We start from the raw sequence: 21,384 nt of genomic DNA, 5'->3' as shown, positions 1-21,384 counted from the left end.
ATGTTGTGCCTTTTGGCTGGAATAATACATTAGTAGGAGACATTAATTTTTTTTTTTTTCATAAGACAGACGAAAATCCAGCCCAAGATGGAAATGTAAATCAGCTTGGCAAGCAGTCACCAATTGCCAGTCAAAACATCAAAGAACAAAAAATGTCAAATAATGGAAAAACTGCAGAAACATTAATCCATTCCATAGCTTGGGGGTTTTAGAATGGAAATTTTCACTTGACACACAATTCCATTAGTTGCATAATTTACATTATACCAGTATTGGGGATGATCTTGCAATCCACAGATCTATTAATATAAATCTATAGATAACACCTGGACAGAGGGCAAACAAAAAAGCTTATTTTGAGTAGTTTATAGATATGATGTGTGACAGGTATATGACCCAGTTTTCCCTGCTGGATACTGGCAGGCCGCTATATTTGCATTAAAACATTGGCACTATCATGTCTCTGAGCCCACTGATCCTGAGAAGTTCCCTGAAGGCTTACTCCCAAGGATAAGACACCACAGGTGTGATTCAGGGCAACTAAGTTTAGATGCCTGCAATGGAGAGGAACAGGCACCTTCAAGGTGTAATTTATTTGTTCTATTTTCCTCAGAATGAGATGAACTGATGCATATTAAGGGCTTGTTCCTACCTAGTCAGATGATGTACATTGTCGACAGCTACAGTCAATATGTTGTTTATGTTGGTTTTTTTTTTTTTTTTTTTTTTTTTTTTTCCTCTTGGGGCTTTGCAGTAAAACCATCTTGTTTTTCCTGGACTCCTGTTCCTCAGCACCCGCATCAACTTCTGCAGTAGCAGAGACAAGTTACTGCCTACAACTGCACCTTCATGGGTTCCTCTAGTGCTCTGCTCAGCTGTCTGGGACACATCACAGCAGCAGCATTTGATTCGGAACATTGTACAAGGCCTTGGCTGCCATCCATTTCCCCCATCCCACACTATTCATTCTTCCCACAGAGAAGACATTGGCAAATGCAGATCTTTAAATAACAAAGCCTCCCATCAGTGTCCTCTGTACTTTAAAAGGCCTCTTGAATTTGGTCAGTACTTTCTGTATTTCATTACTTGAATTCTTCTCTCCTGTGAATTTCTGAAGCTAATGATGATAAAATCCATAAATTTGCACAAGAACATTGACCTGGAATGTTCTAAAAATCACAGCTTCTATTCTCTCAACTGCTGTTTCAGGACATTTGTTTAATCCAATCTTGTCTCAGAAAGTCACCGTTTCCAATAGCAAGAGTATTCACAGCACAACTTCAAGAACTCTAGTGATGAAGGGCCAGGCTGTTATCTATAGAAAACCTATAGAATTCTATAGAAAAAAGCCATGGCCATCCTGATCTAGCATTGGTGACAGCTCTGCTTCACCAAGTTGACCTTCAGACCTGCCTTCCCACCAGCACTCTGGAACTTCTCCAGATTCCCCAGAAAATGAGGTCACAGAATAGATTATTAACTTTTAAGGCACAAAAAGATACAGAAGTCCAAATATGAAAAGACAAATTTCTTGAGGAGAAGAACATGAATTTTGCATGTTGCAAGACAAAGTATCATGGTTTCCAGGTGTATATATTTCCATTTTATTCTCCTATCTATTTTCACTGTGGAGGCTTTATTCTTTCTGAAAAAATTTGAAGTTTAAAAAAGTGTAAGAGATGGCTTTTAAACAAAAAAATAAGCACAAAGTTCTTATATTTTAAGAAAGGAGAGTCAATCTTATAAATGGAAAAGTCTATTTGACTCTATTAACAAAAACAAGACAAGTAGTAAGTACAGTACCATGAAGAGCTCCAAGAAGAAACAAAAGGGCTTTCGCTGTTTTGTCTAAAATGCACTTTTACACATTCTTTCAAGAGGTTTCAGATAACAAAATAAAAGATAATTTATGCACAGAAGAGAGTTTTGTAAACCAGATAAGACTTTAAACAGAAGGACATGACTAACTGGCTGACAGAAGTTTCAGCTAGTGTGGCTATCTCAGAAGCATTTTTCCCTCAGGTCAGGCTTTTTAAAACTTCATTTACAATACCACTTCATTACCACTCAAGCAGCAAGAAACAAATATGTAAATATGCATGGATAATTCTGCATTTCATTTGGGCCCAGAGACCCATAAATTGAAAGGTCTTTTTCAAGGAAGCTGAGACCTGATGTAATTAGTTCTATTTTGTTTTGTCCCCACAAGTGAGATACAGTTAATTCAAGGCACAGAGCACCAATGCTCCACTTGCTCCATCACTGACTTAACTCTGTATAACAAAGAAAATCAGACAATGAGAGGGCCTGGAGTCCTTGTGCCAAGAGCAGTGACAAAGGGAACTGTCCTTCCCAGGTTCATGCTTCCCTCTTGGCACTACTTTCAGAGGAGCAGCCCCACACCACCTAAGGCTTTAGGGGAAGATGTAAATGTCCCTGAGACCAATCAGTACTATTTGTCTTAGATGCATAATGCTGCAAATACCGTGCTGTCTTCTCAAGACAAGTTCAACATCAAAATCATTAACATAAAATGAGAACACAAAGCCTACTGATGGGTTTATATATTCTCTGTCTTTCTGTTCCCTAGAGACAACTTTAGATTTTTGCTTATTAAGCCATTACTGTAAGGGAGTGTTGCAGCAAACCAGTCATGTCACCTTTGGACAATGAAAACTCTTACTGTGTATTAAGTGATTGTAGCCTTATGCATTATGCTTATTCCTGATGTTGCTGGCAGGTGAAACAGTACCTCAAAAATAATTTCTGTTTAAGACCAGTTCTGGTAAAGGTGATTTTTGACATATAGGGGATATCTCATATATAACTGTGATATTTTTTTCTTAATCTATTGCCTGTCTGGTTTTTTTCCTTCAAAAGATTTTTGGTGTTCTGATTTGTGGATGTTGATGACAGTAAACTCTTTGACAAGAAATTTTACCTGTTCCTGAAAGAAGTATGTCAGTGGCTTTTAAATTCCTATTCAGTTACCTATGTATTTTCTGTATTACCTCCCTATTCCTTGAAAAAGCCTTTTTTTTTTTTGAAAAGTGGATCAAGTTTTCAGCAACATTTGCTTAGTGTACTAGTTTTACAAAGCCCTGTTAAAGGCTGGCACTTGTCAACTCAGAAACATATTAATTTATGGTCTTCCTCAGATAATCAAGACATTTAAGAACTGCATTCTGTAATTTGAATTCAGACCCTATCTATCCAGACTTTCATTTATCTCCTTAATTTTTATTTTCTAATTTGCCATTGTGCTGTACGGTGGACATAGCATCCAAAATCTAAAACTTTTCCCTGAGAAGTTCAAGCATCTGGAAACTTCTCTACTGTTTAGTGACCATGTGTTTTTTTTTGTTTTTTTTTTTTTTTTTTTTTTTTTTTTTTTGTTTTTTTTTTGGTTTTTTTTTGGTTTTTTTTTTTTACAGAACACTCCCTGGGAAAGGACATTGTTCTGCTTGTACCAACACATTTTTTCTGTAAAATATTGCTGACTCCTTTTGCTATGTGTATTATATAATAAGACCAGTCTGATTTCCACTTGCTCTGGCTGAATTGGGATGAAATGAATAGCCCAATGTTTAAAATTAAATAGCTGGAAGCACTTTCATTTATATTGCTTGTGGTAAGGTTTGCATTTCAGTCTGGTTCCCCTTTTGCAGGCATAGTTTATGTCATGTTGATGTCCCTGTCCCTGATTTGTGGCTACAATCAGCCACAGTGCTTAAAACATTAAATAACAAACTGCACCTGCTAATAATTATAGTTATGCTGCTTATGAAAATACAGAGCCTGCAGGCTGCATAATTAGTACTGTAAGTTCATTAGCTGTAGATATTTACATATTGAATAATGGGATCAGAAAAGTGAGACACTGAAACAACTTACAAGAGTCTATGAAAGCTATGAATTTTTGATACTGGTCACAGTAGTGGGGTAACATTGAATTACACCTGTGGTGGGTTGACCCTGGCTGCATGCCAGATACGCACTAAAGGCACTTCATCACTCCCTTTTTCATCAGGACATGGGAGAAAATCAAAGAGAAAGCTCACGGGTCTAGATAAGGAAAAAGAGAAATCACCCACCTGCTACCATCATGGGCCAAACAGACTTGTCTTGGAGAAATTAGTTTAATTTATTATCAATCAAATTAGAATAGGATAATGAGAAATAAAACCAAACCTTAAAACACCTTCCCCCAGCCCTTCTGTTTTCCAGGCTCAGTTTCACTCCAGCTTTTCTCTACTTCCTCCTACCCAGTGGTATGTAAGGACAGGGAATGGGGGCCGCTGTCAGGTCATTACGTGTTTCTCTGCTGCTCCTTCCTCCTCAGGAGGAGGACTCCTCACACTCTTCCCTTGATCCAGTGTGGGGTCCCTTCCACAGGAGACAGTGTTCCACGAACTTTTTGAACTTAGGTCCTTTCCACAAGCTGCAGTTCTTCACAAACTTCTCCAGCATGTGTTTGTTTCATGGGATGCAGTCTGTCAGGAACAGATTGTTCCAGTGTGGGTCTCTTGCATGAGTCAGAAGTCCTACCAACAAATCTGCTCCAGCACAGGCTCTTCTCTCCAGGAGGTCACAGGTCCTGCCAGGAGCCTGCTCCAGTGTGGACTTCGCACAGGCTCACAGCCTCCTTTTGGGCATCCACCTGCTCCAGTGTGGGGTTCTCAACTGGTTACAGGTGGATATCTGCTCTCCTGTGGACCTCCATGGGCTGCAGGGACACAACTGCCTCACCACGGTCTGCACCATGAGCTGCAGATGAATCTCAGCTCCAGCAGCTAGAGCACCTCCTCCTCTTCCTTTTTCACCAACCTTGGTGTCTGCAGAGTTGTTCTTCTCACATATTTTCATTCCTCTCTTTTGGCTGCTGTTCTGCAGCAGGCTTTTTCCTCTTTATAAATACTTTATCACAGAGGTGCTACCATTGTTGTTGACAGGCTCAGCCTTGGCCAAAAGCAGGTTCATCTTGGATCTGTGTGTCACTGGCTCTGGCAGATGTCAGGAAAACTTCTAACAGCTTCTCACAGAAGGCATCCCTGTAGCCCCACTTACCACCAAAATCTTGCCATGCAAACCCAATAAAAGGTCTCATCTTCTCCAAAGATCAAGAAAGCCTAGTTTTGTCCAAATGGCAGTTTGGTCTAAAGGAAATCTGTTAGCCATAGGTGACACCCTGCATGTTGCTTGACCTACCATGCATGCATAGAAGGGATAATCACCACTCTCACCATTATCCCAGTGCTTCCTAGTACGTATCTCACATAGGCATGCTCATAGCTATCTTTCTCTCTGTCAAAAAGCTCAGAGGACAGCTGATATAATTTCAGAGGTGGAAGCTTTCCCTAGCCACCCTTTTCTATAGTGGATGGGTGCTTTTGATACGTGCAGAGTAAGCTCAACATGACAGGGAAAGGATATGAGCACCAAATAAAAACTATCAGTCAGGAAAAGATTTTCCAGCTGACCTGCAGCTTGCTCCTGGCTACCACACAAACTCTCCTGGCAAGCCGTAAAAAGTCAGTTGACTATAGACTAAGGACTCTGGTTTAAAATGTATGCCTGGTTGATTGAATTACATCTATAGGAGCAATAAAATACAAAAAAGTTATTGTTCTTTCAATAACTGGATAAGCTGAAGTCATAACTGAAAAACAAACTTGGAATCAGCTATAAAGGCACTGAGATTTTATTGTGTGCGGTTCACAGAACCAAATTACATAAGCTACATTTATAAAACACCTTTTCTAAGATCTGCAAGCACCACTTGGGGTCTGGAAGTCAGCTCAATTCTTTTCTCCCCATGAATCACAATCAGAAAAAAAAAGGTTTATGTAACAGGAATCTCATGAACAATTGCACTGATGACGCACAAACCAGAAAAAAGCAGATCAGTCTCTCATAACTGTTTTGCTTCTGCAGTACTAACAACAACAAAAAAGAGTAGGTGTCATTTTTTTTCCAGAAAGTTGATAGTATTTAATTAAGTTCAGAAGCAATAGCTGTTGATTATAATGTCTCTTTCACATCATCACTTTCTGAACACAGTTAGTGCTCAGAAGTTTCAGTCTTTGAAGTTCTTAGCTTTTTCCTTGGTCTTTATTTCTAAATTTTACCTCACTTTGACATGGTCATAGGTCTATTTTCCTTTTACACTCAGGGATGTGCTAAAAGTCACAGAGATACTCTGCGTGCTCTTTCTGTCATCTGTAATATCTCTCAACATTCATCATCTTGAAAGCAGACTCCAACTTGCTGCTAAATATAAGTATCTTACTGAATACATGTTTCTAGCTTCTTATGTCCTGCCCCATTAGCATGAAGTTACAGCTACATTAAAAGAAACTGCTTTACACAGCTATTACTGGCTCTTCAGAAACCTAGCTACATCTGCTTGCAAACTTGAAAAGTCATGAAATAATAGTGTTCTGTGATCATATTTCATCAACTATTGAAAAATATTTCAAAATATAACTTCTAGGGTCATGTTAACATAACTTAAGACTCAGAGTATACCCACTAATAGATATTTTTTCATACAACACAACTAAAGCTTATACTGTGCTTTTCTTTCTTGTCCTTTTGGGTTTTCCCCAAAGAACACCTATTATGTATTTCTACTGCCTATTGTATAGAACAGCTGTGTTTTTGCTGCCAGATGTTGCACCAGAAATGTCAGCTGCTGCTTGAGGCACGGAGCAAATGCAATTAGAGGTGCCCTGGTGACAGCTTGACACTTATGGTGGCAAAGTTTAAATTTCTAATCAGGCATGTTACACAAAAACCCACAACTTGGATTCTTCCAAAAGCTGGAGCAGCACTACACTGACATCATTTATCAGGGAGATGCAAAGATCAGTGTGCCAGCAGAAGTCCAAATGGATTGGCTGTTACTTGTAAAATATCTGAAGCTAGTTTCTGAAGCACATTCTGCATGCAGTAGCTGTGAGGAGTCCAGCTTTCCCGGGCAGTAAGGAATGCTATTGGTTTAAAATAGTTAATTGCTTTTATACTGAGACATTTGTTACCATAAATATACAAAATAAATAAAATAAAAGGCCTGAATGCTATTTTCACTACTCATGTGGATAGTTCCCATTTACTACACTTCTATCACTCTCTACTTGTCTGTCAATTGCTTTTTCAAGTAAACTGCAGGAAATCAACTTATAATCTATAAATTAAAACTTTGAACACAATCATTAAGCATAATGTATCAAGTCCATTTAATAATAGAAATACTCTGTATGACATAGTTTAGTGTAGTCATGAGAAATAGAAAAACAAAAAAAAAATCATGTTATGTTCAAACTAAATGTAGTCTGTTCCTAAGGCTACATGATCAGATCCTAGCCCAATATCAGATTCATTTAGGATACACTGTTTTTAGTTAAATGAAAGATGACTTCTTTTTCTCTTATACAAATTACACATGCAAGTGTGGTCTGTGTTTGTTCATCCAGCATAAATTTCTCACCCCTATTCTGTATTTGCATTACTTTACAGTGCAGTTTAAAAAGTTTGCAAGTGAATGAGTAATACAAGTTAGCTGCTGCATGTTGGCTTCCTCCATGCATGACCTACTATCACGGTATAGTTTAAAGTATCTTACTGAAACATAGCTGCAATACTGTATTAGTGTACCAGAACTGCATAGATACTCTTGACAGCAACTGAGTTCTACCTGGTCATTTAGGACAGGTAAACAGTAATCCATGCTGCAGGAATAGTTTGGGAAAAGGGTACTTCTCCAGATTTTGGCCAAGAGGTTAAATTTATAAAATAAATTTGTGAAAAATATCATGGGCTCTAAGTAATTCTGACTCTTCATTCTCTCTCAAAAAGACAGGTTTTCCAGAAATTGCTGGGCCACAGGGAGGAACATTTAATTTGGAATGACAGACACTATCCATATTTTCTCTTCACATAAAAGTGTTCACAAGTAATTCTCTTCTGCATGTCAGCGGGTCGATCTAAGTCTCAGGTTTATATTGTATTAAGATAAATTTGAAACATACCATCAGAATGTGGACAGTAGCACTCTGTTAACCTTTTGCCCACCAGTTCTGGAAGGGATGAGACTCATGTGATGTTTACAGATGGTATCAGTGCCTACAAACTTACAGTGTGATTGGTACCTCATCTCCCATAAGAACATGCTCCACTTGGAGACTGTCCTCTCCATTTTCCCCACACATAAGTCTTTTTCAAAGAGTATTGAAAAATGAGAGCAGCATCATCATCGAGGATCCCAGAGCCAGGATATCATAGTAACTTATCTCACTTGTGATACATTGGAAAAGAGAATAAATCAAGAGAGGAAATGTTTCACCTGGCTGAAAAGAAAATGTGATCTATTTTCCAGGAATTAACTACATTTTTGATTACCTTATTTGAGCATATCTGCATGTGATCACATGTGTTGGATGTGGTCTGGAAGTGTCAGGCTGTGACAGGGTCAACACACTCATCCTATCCAGAACCAATATACACAGAAAAGCAGGAAGAAGCATCATAAAATGACTTGTGCCATACCACTCAATTAGCATTTACCCTTTGAGTGTTGCTTTCAATTAAAAATTTTTGCTATTTAATTTTATTTTTACTATTTTTAATTTTTTTCATTCTTTAAAAATGTTTCATTTTTTTCTCTATTATTTAATTTTGTTTTGGTTAAAATTTTCATTATTTTAATTAACTGTTCCTTGGTCTAGGATCTCCTAATTCTTTATTACTGTATGTACTGAGCATCAAATCTGGCAGAACTTCCAAGGCAGAGTGGTGTGGTACAGTTGAAGACTGTGAGTGTGAATTTGTTGGGGAATATCTGCAAAACATTATCACCTTTTCTCAGAGTTAGAAACATATATCTGTTCAGACCTTTCTCAGTTACATGATCTTGACATTGTGCCTGAAGTTATCTCAGCTGTTGTGAATTTGTTTCAATTCACTTTCTCATTTCATACTGCTAAGTGAGCACTGCTCCCTGCATTCACCACTTCTTGGGAATTTCACTGTGCTGTACTTGTCAGTGAGCCACTGCAGTGCACTTCTCCCTCCCTGCAGTGAGGCATATGGGTTTGAAATTGCAGTGTGGATAGCTCTGTAAGTTTTCCTCTCTGCCAATGGTTTCACGTTAAAAGGACAGGGCTAACACAATCGAATGCCAAGATATGAACAGCTGGGAGCCAAAGGAGAATGAACCAACAACCACACAAAATTCACAGAAGGCAAAAAATTTCTTTCAGTCCAACAGTTACTACCTATTGCTTCTGAATATGTTCTGTGGCCAAAGCAATAGGTAGTTTTCTTGTTTTATCTGGGAGCAAAATTTTTTTTCAGTGGAAGCAGTATATTGCAAGTGAACAACTTGAAAAAAAAACTGCAGTTAAATTTTTCCAGAATTAACACTCAAAATTATGTGTAGTCTCAAAAATGGGAGAAGTAAAAATAATGAGAAATAATCTAGACACTAGGTGATCACTCAGATTAGTTTAAAGCTAGTGTTATGCAGTACTGTTCTTAATCTCTGGGGATGGGGGAGGGAGTGTACTAAGAATGTACATATTTCCTTCAGGATTCTAATTAAATTTAGAAACTAATGTGATCATAAAATGTACATGCTAGGGTTTAATTTTAGGTCAAAAAATACTGCTACCCTTGATTTTAAAAATATTAGCCCAAATCATGTAGCACAACCTCATTTTGATCATTCTCTGTTTAGAAAATGTACGATTACTGATGCTGGCAAGAAGTCACACCAAGGGCAAATGAGATTAGTAAGAAATAAAACTGCATGTCACTAGCAAAATAGAAACTGAAATGAATAATCAAATTGGCAGATCACTCATGCAGCCTAGGCAGCAAAGTCCAAATAAATGTTCTTGAAAGCCAAAAAAAAACCTCTATAGCAAGCGCTTAAATCATCAGTTTGAAAAAGTTTTCAGCGCAGAATGTTGCAATAAGTTTCATAATACTTAAAATACAAAGTGATTTCATAGCTTCCACTGCTGACCTTAGCACAGTAATAAATCTGCAAAAAACACAAAGTAGGAAAAAATTTATTTGAAACCATTGGACATACGTATTAATAGGGAGGATTCCTTCCCCATTCGTTTTCTACACTGCCCAAATTTTAGAGACTTTGTCAGCATCTCTCCTGGTGGAAGCAGGGCAGAGTTCTAGGATGTGAAGGTGAATAGCTGCAGCAACACTCCCATGTTCTTGAATGTTGGGTTACAACTCCTACAGCAGCATGTATACAGGAAATGTAATAATGAACTATCTCTGGCATTGAAAACATCTATCAAGTACTGCAGCACTGAAGATGATGACTTCCAGCTTATTTCAAGGAATAGGTTAGGGTAACTTTTGGTGTAACCAGTAAAATGCTCTTAATACACTTACATACACAGTAATACAGTACATAGGCACATACAGTACTTATGTTCAATCAAAAACATTTAAAGAAAAGAAAAATTTTAATTTCTCTTAAAAGGCTTCCCTTTTTTCCTCCCTAGTGTTCTCCAAAGAAGTGTGCACGTCAAGAACACAGACAGAATATTTACACATGTACCGAGAATTCAGTGGAAAAAAGGGAGATAATGTGTAACACCTACATAATTGATCAAAGCCTATAACCTGAAAATTCCTCTTCTATTTCCATCACTGGCAGCATGACAATGCATATTAGCATGAGTGTGAGTCCACCAGGCACAAATAAAAGTAAACACTAAGCAATACCTATTCTGGATGGAAGCGAGGCTTAAGCCCAGGTTAAGCACATTATCAAAGTTTAAGGAAGATCATAGGTTTGGCAAAACAGATATGATCTCTTTAAACCTTGCTTGCTACCTAACATACCAATAAATTTTAGAGACTTTGCATTAATTTCTACACTCTCGTCCATAAAGGGTCTACCGATTTAGGACATTATAATGGAAATAACGTAGATAAAAATGGTTCATATGTACTGCCCAATTATTTCAATGCTTAGGGTTAAGACAGAAGGAGAAACTTTAAGCTTGTTTTCAACCAACTAAAATACTTCTCACGCCTCTTTGCCTAAGCTGACAGATAAAGGAAGCCAGGGATCTAGTTAGGTCTCTGGAAAGAGTACCAGGAGCCTCAGCAGATAGTGGAGCATGTAGCTAGAAGAAAATGTGATGCAGAAATATGGATTGCACTCAGTAGAATTCAGGCCATTCAAACCCAGCACTTGTTTTTTAGTATTGCACAGCACACCAGATGAAATTCTGTGGCCTACTTGTGCATAAGATGGAAAAAGATGTCTGTAATGGCCTGTTTTGGCCTTCAATCCCTGTGTCTGATTTTCCTTTAGGCTACATTTTTGCACTGCTCTGGCCTATATTTAGGCAGGCTTAAAAGCATTTTTCTACTGCTACAACAGAGTGAAGGAGTTTCAGAGTAAGCAAATCATACCCCCAGATTCCATATAGCTTCAACGTGAAAGTTTTTTTAAGGAATATCTCTTACTTCTTTTTCCATTTGAAGTCCTTCTGCTCTGATATTTCTCTCAAATACTTCCCTCTTCTCTGTCTGTGGATTAGATTTTCTATACACAAGGATGTAGTCAATCCGACATTTCCCATCTCTAAAATATAGTCCATTGGTTTTGTTCTTATCAGGTACTTCCTGGAAAGAGAAAATCAAGCCATTCAGTAATGTTAATTTTCCTTGATAATTGCTGCATTGCTGTTTGAATCATTGGTTTTCAGTAATACTCAACAGGAAAGATAAGGAATCACAACCAACTGTTCAAGTTTTAGGCTCTTCACATACAGCGCTTCTGACTTCATCTGAGAGGAGCACAGACTTCCCTACTTAAGGGGATCTTAAGGGGCATCAGGAGGTCTTAGGAAAATGCTTGGACATATGGGGATGGGATAGGAGAGAATAGAAAACACAAGCGAACTTCCCTCTCCCACCACTCTCCATAAAGTTAGGAATAATTTCTTACTAATAAAATAGAGCAGAGAATAGTGTTACTGAAGCATAAATTTAAAATTAAGAACTTAGTATGGCTGAATGTCTTTGTACATGTGAAAAGAGTGAACATTAACATTATCATTATCATTTACTGCAGTAAGAAACACTCAAACCTGGCACGGAGATTTTCATTACTTTGCCCCGTAGGACACAGACAGCAATATGAAGGTTCTGTACTGACCTCACCATACCTCATCAAACTAACTACTGAATATTCCTTGCTTAAGGAATAGCTGAGGATGGATTTGAAAAGAATTACTGGTGTTAGGTGTAGCGGCACATCAAATCAATAAAAGCAATAAATACTGACTCTTTTCTTTAAAAAACATAATAAAAAGCCTGTTCAAATGTTTGGTCTGACAGAAAAACACAACTTGATTTCACTGTTAATAAGAGGATGAACAGGTCACTCTCCTGAGATACCAAAGACTAAACTACTGATCTTTTTCCAGTAAGTCATGAGATTAAACTCTCTACAGATCCTCCTCACAATTTAACACTACTTCTACATTATACAAGTTCTGCCCAGAGTTTAAGCTTTCACTTTCAGACAAGTTGAAATTGCATGTCAGTTTGCAATGGTTAGAGTGTTTCATATAGGAAATGTACACTGAGAAGGAAACATGGGAACAAACAGCACTCCCTCTGAGCAGTATAAAGGGCAAGGACCTTCAGGAACCTCAAGATCAGTCCAGTTCTAAGCTGAAGGGAAGTTTAAGCTAATTTACCTCTGTTTTTCTGAAACTTACTCTGCTATTCCTGCTAGAAATAGCCCTGCCCTATAATATACAATCAAGTCTCTGAAAAAAAAAAAAAAGAATATTTTGACTTTCACATCTGGGGGAAGGAGGGAATTTTCAAAATACTTTCTCCATAAGAGAATTGCTTTTGAATTTAAATCACAAAGTGAACATTATAATTGAAATTTTTTTCTTATAGGAAAACTCCCCCAAAACAATTTTCCCATTCAAAGAGTTTCATATAAGCTATCTTTCTGATTCTCAGTAGGCATTTTGATTAAATGGAAAAACCAATGAAAACATCCCAAATGTCCCATCCCCTTGGTACATCCAGTTCACTAAAGGAAGAAGGAAATTTTTCTAACATTCTTTCATTACAGTGCCTAACTCCTGACACAACTTAGGGCAGACTTGATACAGTGGAACAGTTCTTAGAGCCCAAAAAGAAGGCAAGAAAAAGGATCTAATCTCTAAGGAAAAAACAGTAGGAAACTATTTATATCTATACTTCATATCCTGCTGATAAATGATATTATCAAGATATGAGAAGTATTTTTCATAGAACATTAAATGTGAAAACAGCTCAGGAGGCACATTTTATCTTTTTCCATTAAAAATTTCTGTGGAGAAGACATAAAAAAAGCCCCAACAGCCTAAAGGGTATTTAAGGTTATTTAAATAAAGGAAGGGTGTAGTAGGAGATTTACAGGCTGTGGGTCAGCTTGGTGGTCCTGTTGTGATTTCTAACCCTCCTGGCAAACCTCTTGTTCAGTAGTCAGAGTCAACATGTATTTTTAGTGTAGTAGGAAAGGAGTTGTAGAGCAAAACAATCCATGCTGAGGATCTGCTGTGTATGCTATGTAGGCTTAAGGGCTCACTTTGGGCCCACTGTAATCTGGACCAAAGGACTCATTGGATTTATATCCATAAGGAATACAGGTTTAAAATCCAGCACTGTTCTGGACCACAAAGAAATCATGGGTAGGGGCAATTGAGAGATCCACTTCAAATGTACACTCCTCATCTGAACTCCAACCCGCCCTGAGAGCACCATAAGGAATGTGTCCTTCTCTGCGTGCAGTAGTGACTCCACTGGAAAAATTGACTTGCCCCTTCCTATGTTTCTTCTTTCTCTGAGGAAAACTGGTTTGCCCTGCGCTGACTCATCAGTGAATGCAGAACCTTATATTAAAGAGTACCTATGAGATTCGGCCAAGGTATTTGGCTTGTCGGACTTTTTCCACTACAAATATGACTGCTGGGGACAATTACTTCTCTTGGACTTGTGAAACACTACCAACTACAGTATTGTAATTTTTCACTAAGAAAGGCAGCTTGGACACCCTTATCTGTACTTGAAGATCCTTTTCATTTTAGGAACACTGTATGTCAAACCCTATTAAACTGACTAATAAACCCTATTAAACTGTTACGGCCTCTGGGAAGGAACCCTTTCTCTGGCCCTCTGTTACAGACTCTAAGGCAACTTTATAGACGGGGTCTGGAGTTGCAAGAACTCTTGAGGATCTAACATGATACAGAGACAGTCAGGGCTGGTTCAGCAGTGTCAGCTGCAAGACTTCTGCATCATCTAAGTATTACAGGTTTATGCTATGCCAGACAGAAGTTTCTCCTACTTTTCTCCAGATATTGCGTCTCCCTTACCTGTGTTACAATATCAAAATTCAGTTTTTTTAAACTGATCAAGAAAAAATATATAGCACTAGATATGACTGCTGGATTTTGTGGAAAAAGTGGTGTAGTCATGTATGTCAAACCTCCATTGTTTCATCTAAAAAAGGATGCTGGAAGAAAGTAGAACAGTGAAGACTTCACTCTAACAAGAAGCTCAGCATTTCTGTCTATCTTTATGACTGTACTGCAATACGTGTTGTATAATTTTCACTTGTTTTCCAAGGCATACAGTAGTATTTATATTCTCAGGTGCTCAGCTGGGAACCATCAGCATTCAGACATGGCTCATATACACGCTAGGAGAGCTTTAGGCCAAAGGGCTTACCAACACATATCCATACAAACCATATAACATTTGAACAGTGTATCTTTTCCTTCTAGAGTTCAGCAGGGACCAAGTACCTTGAAACTTTTTTTGGTAGGCTGCAGCATCACTTAAGTCCCATTAAGACTTTAAATTTTCATATTTTTTCACCCATCTTACACCTATATGTGGCCAATATTACTATTTTCCTCAGTAATGATTACAAAAAGACCCCTTAAATCTATTCATATTCATCAAAGGTTTTTCCTTTCCCCTTAAAAAACAAAAAAAGAACACATCTAAGAGAAAAAAAAATTAGGTTATGAGGTACTGTTTTTTCAATATTATTACATTAACAGGAGCATGTCCTTCTGATAATTTTCTATTATTTTTTCCTCTTTAACTTACAAAACTCATGTTTCACCTGTTCCTTTTTGCTAAAGACCATATGGTACATGGTCCCAAAATGCAACATGGGACTATTAGCCTATTAGATTAGCATATTATGGTGCAAGAAGGCAAAGAGAGTCCTTTGTACATTGTATGGGAAGCTAAGGAAGAGCTATGATTAAAGAAGATGAAATTGTGAGCAAGGTCAAACATATTCAGGGTGCCCTGAATTTTGTTGCTTTAATTATCTGTCTAAACATTCGAGGAGTGCAGCTCTCCATGGGCAGAATTTCTAGAACAAAGAAAATCTCTCTCTCTCCTCAGCAGTGTTGCACAAAAGAATTTGCACCACAAAACCCTCTAGCTCCTGAAAAAGATAATCTCTAATTGCCTCTTCTAAACTCTATCAAAACTAGTAAACAAAGAGGGTCAGGGCAGGGCCCTCAGCAATGTCTTGTGGTTTTCCATTCTTTTTTAATTACTAGCCTGGTCCCTGCCAGTTCTGATCTGTTCCAGTCAGCCCTCTGCCAAAAATTCCTCAGGCACATCAGACCAGTCCAGTAAGTAGCCTAGATGTAGCTCCATTCCTGAGGTGGAAGAAAGGAGAGAAGTCCCTGGTCTCTTCACTTGCTGAGGAAACAACCCTAACATCCATGGGTGTCAGGGCAGTGGGAGGCAAAATTAAAGGGCATATTGTTCCTTTCTTCACAAAAGACACAGGAAGAAATTAAGACCCAAATTTTCATCATGGGTCCATGACACTGCCTGCTTTGGGACTTTAGATTTTAAAAGGGACTATGTTCTGAATATTTCCTCCCTGGTGTGTTCTCTGAATCACCATTATGCAACATCAGATGACAATTCTTCATTGGAAGGGAATGTGTCTCATAAATGACACCCAATGCTTCTCATGGAGTTGTAGATAAATCCTCTCCACACTCTTAAAGGACGAATACAGGGAAAACTTTTCCAGCATTTTCAGAAGGATTGAAGTCTTAGCTTTGCATAGATGTTTCACTGAGGGTGCATGAAATCAAAACTTTTGAATTTGAGATATTTTATATTTCAGCATTATAATCTTAGAATGGGAAACCAGTTCTCATGGGAGAGATTAGACACAATTTGATGGTACAGATGAAGATTTTAAATAAAATTACATTTATTACATCTTTATAATAGCATGAATAAATACTGTATTAATAATTCTGTGTGTTCTTACCTCTCCCACAACTTCCAGCCTGCTGGCATCATCAGAAGTACTGGTCAAGTTACCATGGTGAAGCAGGGAATCATCATCTTTGGAAGGGCTGTTCACACCTTCTAACTCATCAAAAAAAATGTTGACATCCTTAGCTACTAAAAACAAAAATAAAAAAATACATTCAAATCACCACTGAACCAAATGAAGACAGCAAGTATAACCCATCAATAATATCACTTTTTAGCTCTGATATAAGTATATGCCATTTAATTTTAAAATCTGATGAGCGTTGTTGGAATGCTTTCTTCATCAATGAGCCATATAAAGATTTAGGCCATCACAACACCTCTCTGATGAAAAATAAACAATCTGTTGTCACAGTAAAACAGATATTATCTATCTTCTCAGCTTCTTTTGGGGCAAATGGCTTAAATGACTACCTTCTGGATTAGTATTGTCTCTGAAAGTTTCTTAGGAGGCAGTATTTTAACCTACTATACAAAGTGTGAAGTTCGAAGCTGTACACACCTGTGGGGCAGCCCGAGGCAGAAGGCCTTAAATAAATACTGTTTCTTGAAAGACATTGAGTAAACAAACCTGGGCAGATATTTCTCTTTTCACAGTTTGGCATGTTTTGATGCATATAAATCTGACACTTTCAGATCCACCTACTACACAGACCTCTTGCATGAAGCAATCGCTTACATCTACAGATTTAAGCTGTGGTAAACCAACCCTGATAAAAAATACAGATATTAAGCTCTGGAATGACTGCCAGATGGGAGGAGCAGGGCAGGCAGGTTCACTCTATGCTCCATGTACTACAGGTCTGGTGAAAAACTTGATGAAGAGATGTGTGCCAGGAGAAGAAAAATGCCTTAGCTGAGGATCACGCTTCAGCTGTGGATGGACTTCAGCTCTCCAATCTCATGCCTCATTGGCAAAATCCAAAATTATGAAGGTAAAATTATAATTGTTAGAAGGGACCCCCAAAGGTCCTAGGTACTGAGCCTCTTCCACTGACTACAGTGGGAACAAATATCTATAAGTCTTGACAGAAATTAGTCTAACCCCCTATCCCTACTCACATTTCTTGCAAGCTTGATTGACTTTTGGAAACATTCTTCTTTTGTGCAATAAACTCCTGTTGCTTTTGCTTGTCCTCAGCTCCCCTAATTTAGTGACAGACAATTGTAATTCCTGTTGGTGAGAATCTATAGTAACAGCCAAAATGCTCTAATTGCTGGCAGCAACTTAATTCCATTTCTAACTACTGGCTGCAGGTGTAAAAATCCATTCCCCCACTGTGGAGAGACTGGATAGCTGCCAGAAATTAACAGCTACTAACTGTTCCCAGTGATCATGAGCATTTTGTGACCTCCTTTTCACTTTTCCCTTCTTCAGGGGTCATAGCCCAGTTTCAGAATCCTTTTAAAAAATCGCTGATGATACCAAATCCCCAGTCTCTGCAGGCGGCCTATTTTTCATGCTCAGAAGCAGGAGAGCCTTATCCATAATATTCATCCTTAAACAGACATATGTTGCAGTTTAAATATGCTATTCTTTCCCTGTAAATCATGAGAATGGGGAAAAGCTTCCTCCCTTTTTGTACATGTCTTTTAGAGCATCTAAAGTCTATTATTACATCTGTAGGTAATAAAAAAGAAAACCCTATCAAAATATTCAAGAATCCTTCATCTTCATTTTCATGCATAAAATATGGACAAGGTTACTGAAAGACTTTGTATTTTTAACTACAAGAGTTTTGTTTGGAAAATGACTGAAAGTTTCAGAAACAACAGAGAAGTTCTCATGTCCAGATTAATCCAGTCCAAATAATAGGCTAATGTGCTAAGCTAAGCAGCAGAGTTTGTACGAGAGATTCTGAGTTTCTGGTGTTGTTTAGTTACATCTGTCAAGAGCCTGCAGCTCCTCAGAGTCACTGTGGCTGCCTCCAACTTGTCCTAGGGGAAACCACAGAGGCTTTAGGAGACTTAAATGGCAACAAAGAGATTCCAATTTGTAGCACATGCACCAGTAATATTACAATTTTTTTTTCCCACCTTCATTCATTTAAATCACAAAAATCATACTAGAGATGCTTATAAAAGAGGTGAACTGCCACAACAAAGCACAGCACAGCTAACCCCATGTCTTTCACTGTCCCTACTCTTTCAAAAGTCACAACTAGAAACATTCCACCCCATCAGATAATAGTGTTGATGTAGATCATGACCAGATTTTGCACAGATGAGAGAAGACTAAATCTCAATATTCATCAGAAAGAAAAACTGAAAACATTTTGAAATTACTTGAATTTCACTGAATTGAAACCCATCAGTGTCTCCATGACAGTGACACCTGAATCTGTACATGGTTAAAACCTCAGTATAATCTGAAAACAACTGTGGAAAAAACAAATAAATAATTAAATAGTGAAGCTTTCTCAAGATTATTCAAGGTACATTTATCTGTTGCAGACAGCGTCATTGAAAGCTGTAAAAATGAAAGTTTTCCCTGTTCACTATACACGAGGGAATTTAAACTATCTTTGTTCTGACTGCTTTGGTATAAAAAATGAGGCCTCAGGGATACTAGAATTGCTGCTTCTTGAAGTGCTGGTAATGCTTTGGGTTGCAAAATTCATAGTTTTTAAGTGGATGTTTTGAGATACAGAGTTTGGTGTGTGACAGTGAATGTGTCAGTAGCCTTGAAACGCAGAATTACAGAACTATCCTAAAGACTTGTGAGGAGCCAAAAAATCTTATTTTAAGATAATTTTAAAATATGATCCATCTCAGCAGTGAAGAAGCTGTGGAAGCAACTCTCATCTGGTGAGTGAAATTAGCTACCAGGACTTGTCCAGGTTGCCCGCAGTGGAAAATTGTTTATATCAGAGATACACAAATAATTGGCATGTTGGTTGATCACCACAGAAAATATGGGCCCCCAACATTTGCTGAGATAATTTTTCTACCCCAAGTCTCCTTATATTCTTAAAAATAAATTAATAAAATACTGTTCTACAAAATCAAATAGATAATTTATATAGCAGTTCTTTACATTAGTAATGGTGATTAATGCTTTACATTAGTAATGGTGATGCTACTTCCAACATAACTCTCCTCCTTCTTGTAGGTATCTCAGCCCTTCCACTCCAATGGACTGAACACCTACATGGCCAAATGTTGCTAAAATGATAATCAGGGCTCCATCCTTCTTGTCCCCTTCAGACCCTGACGTGCATGTACCCACAAATGCCCTTAACAGAATGATATATAATGGCTTTATTATATACACAAATGTTATTTGGGAGACAGACGGTGCTATTGTACAGTCATGTATTTTTAAGCAGTGAAATTTAAGAGGAATACAGAGCAGCACATGCATTGCTACAGGAGATATTAAGAATTCTCCCTCTGGTTTTAGATCAGCTTAAATATGCAAACTCTTTTCTCCCCCTCATGTTCTATTTTGCAGAAAAAAAAATCAAAATAACTTGATAATTCAGAATCCCTTGAAGAATAAAAGGGAAAAAAAATAGTGAGTATACAAATATTTTAATCCCAAATATAGTAAAACTACATCTTCTGAAAACTGGATGCTGATAAATTCTGAGCAGGAGTCCACACACAATGTCAGTGGGTCCACAAGTCACTTCAGATCAAGATGCTGATATAAGGTGGGACTCAAAAACAAGATAACTCCTTTAATTTTCTGAAGGTGGATGCTGAAAGTGAAGTGTCTAAAAATAAGAACTTTCATTAAAAAATGGGACCTGACTATGTTATTGTGTGAGAAGATGGAAACATGCTCAGAGATCATGCTTCTGTTCGTTGTCATTTTTTTAGCAGAAGTCCCACCAAGCCATACTCTCACTTTGGATAATGCTAGCTGAAGATCAATATTCCAAGCTTATCTTAGCAAGAAAAAAATTATTTGGTTTCTAAAAGCATCATTAGCCTGTTTCAAATTATCATTCATTGTTAACAACTGGGAATAAAAGTAACATTGACTGTTCAGAGCAACTATCCTAGAAGGAATATTTAAATATGTTTATCCCAATTAGATGATATTTGCAACAGACTGCAGGTGACAACACCCCCTGGACACACAGCAAACCTCTGCAAAATGGGTAGTTCAGAATTCCTTCTGTCTTTGATGTAGGAGATGTAGCTAAAGGACATAGAGGTTAACTTCCCAACAGCACCTGTGTCTGGTCTGGATAAAGCAAAAAACACTCTCTCCAAAGCTGTAAAAGCTGCATCCTTCTCAAATGGCTTGTGAATAATCCATAAATCAGAATGTAAATTCTTGAAACACTCCCAGATTAAATTGCTTATCCATGTTTAGCCATCTTGTCTATTCACTTCTGAAAGACCCTACAGTGCCTTTTCAGCCTCTCCAGTCTGCATCCTGACTGCCCCCAGGCCTATATCTGGGCTGTGCTGGTGTGGAGAAGGGAGAAGACAAAACCTCAGATTAAGATTTCTGATGAGAAAAGCTTTTTAAACCAGAAAACTTGGAATTCATCCTGAACCTGTAGCTTAAGTAATAAGGTGATTCAATTTCAAATTATTACCCCCATCATCTAACCTGAGAATTTTCCTTCCACCCCCAAACTAGTACCACCACTAAACAGCCTGATTCTACCACTGTGTGGTTCCTTATTTATGTGGCAAAAAATCAGGCAGAGTCTGGGTTTTTACACATTCTTATTCATCCTTTATCACTCTAAAATGTTAGCTGCTGTTTCTCACTCTAGGAAATTGATATACCAAACACCCAGTTTAAAATCAAACTAGAAAATAAGGAAGCCAGGAAGCCATGGCTTGCATTTTGACTCTCAGCCTGCATAAAAATTTCAAACTATTATGAAAAATTCTCACTGGAATTCCAGATTTTATTGAATTTCAGAATTACATCAGTTTTGGGTGGGGGGGGGGTATCTTCCACTGTTATTAACAAGAGTAGCACTACTTGTAGCAAAAGAGTTGAGATCATTCTGCAGTTGGACTTAAGAAGGGTAAACC

The 21,384-nt window shown here is 37.9% G+C and overlaps 1 protein-coding gene across 1 annotated transcript in view; it reads right to left on the bottom strand.

The window, feature by feature from the left end:
- ANO4 (anoctamin 4) overlaps positions 1–21,384 on the bottom strand; it is a 116,153-nt gene that overhangs the window by 80,276 nt on the left and 14,493 nt on the right. The window contains exons 3-4 of the mRNA XM_053978136.1: positions 16,370–16,506; positions 11,509–11,667 (exon numbers count right to left, since the gene is read on the bottom strand). Coding sequence (XP_053834111.1) covers positions 11,509–11,667; positions 16,370–16,506 — 296 coding nt within the window. The remainder of the gene's footprint in view (positions 1–11,508; positions 11,668–16,369; positions 16,507–21,384) is intronic.

This window comes from Vidua macroura, chromosome 5 (genome assembly GCF_024509145.1).
Source record: "Vidua macroura isolate BioBank_ID:100142 chromosome 5, ASM2450914v1, whole genome shotgun sequence".
NCBI classification, from domain to species: domain Eukaryota; kingdom Metazoa; phylum Chordata; class Aves; order Passeriformes; family Viduidae; genus Vidua; species Vidua macroura.
Note: the sequence above shows the minus strand (reverse complement) of the source record. Positions and strands in the feature narration are given on the sequence as shown.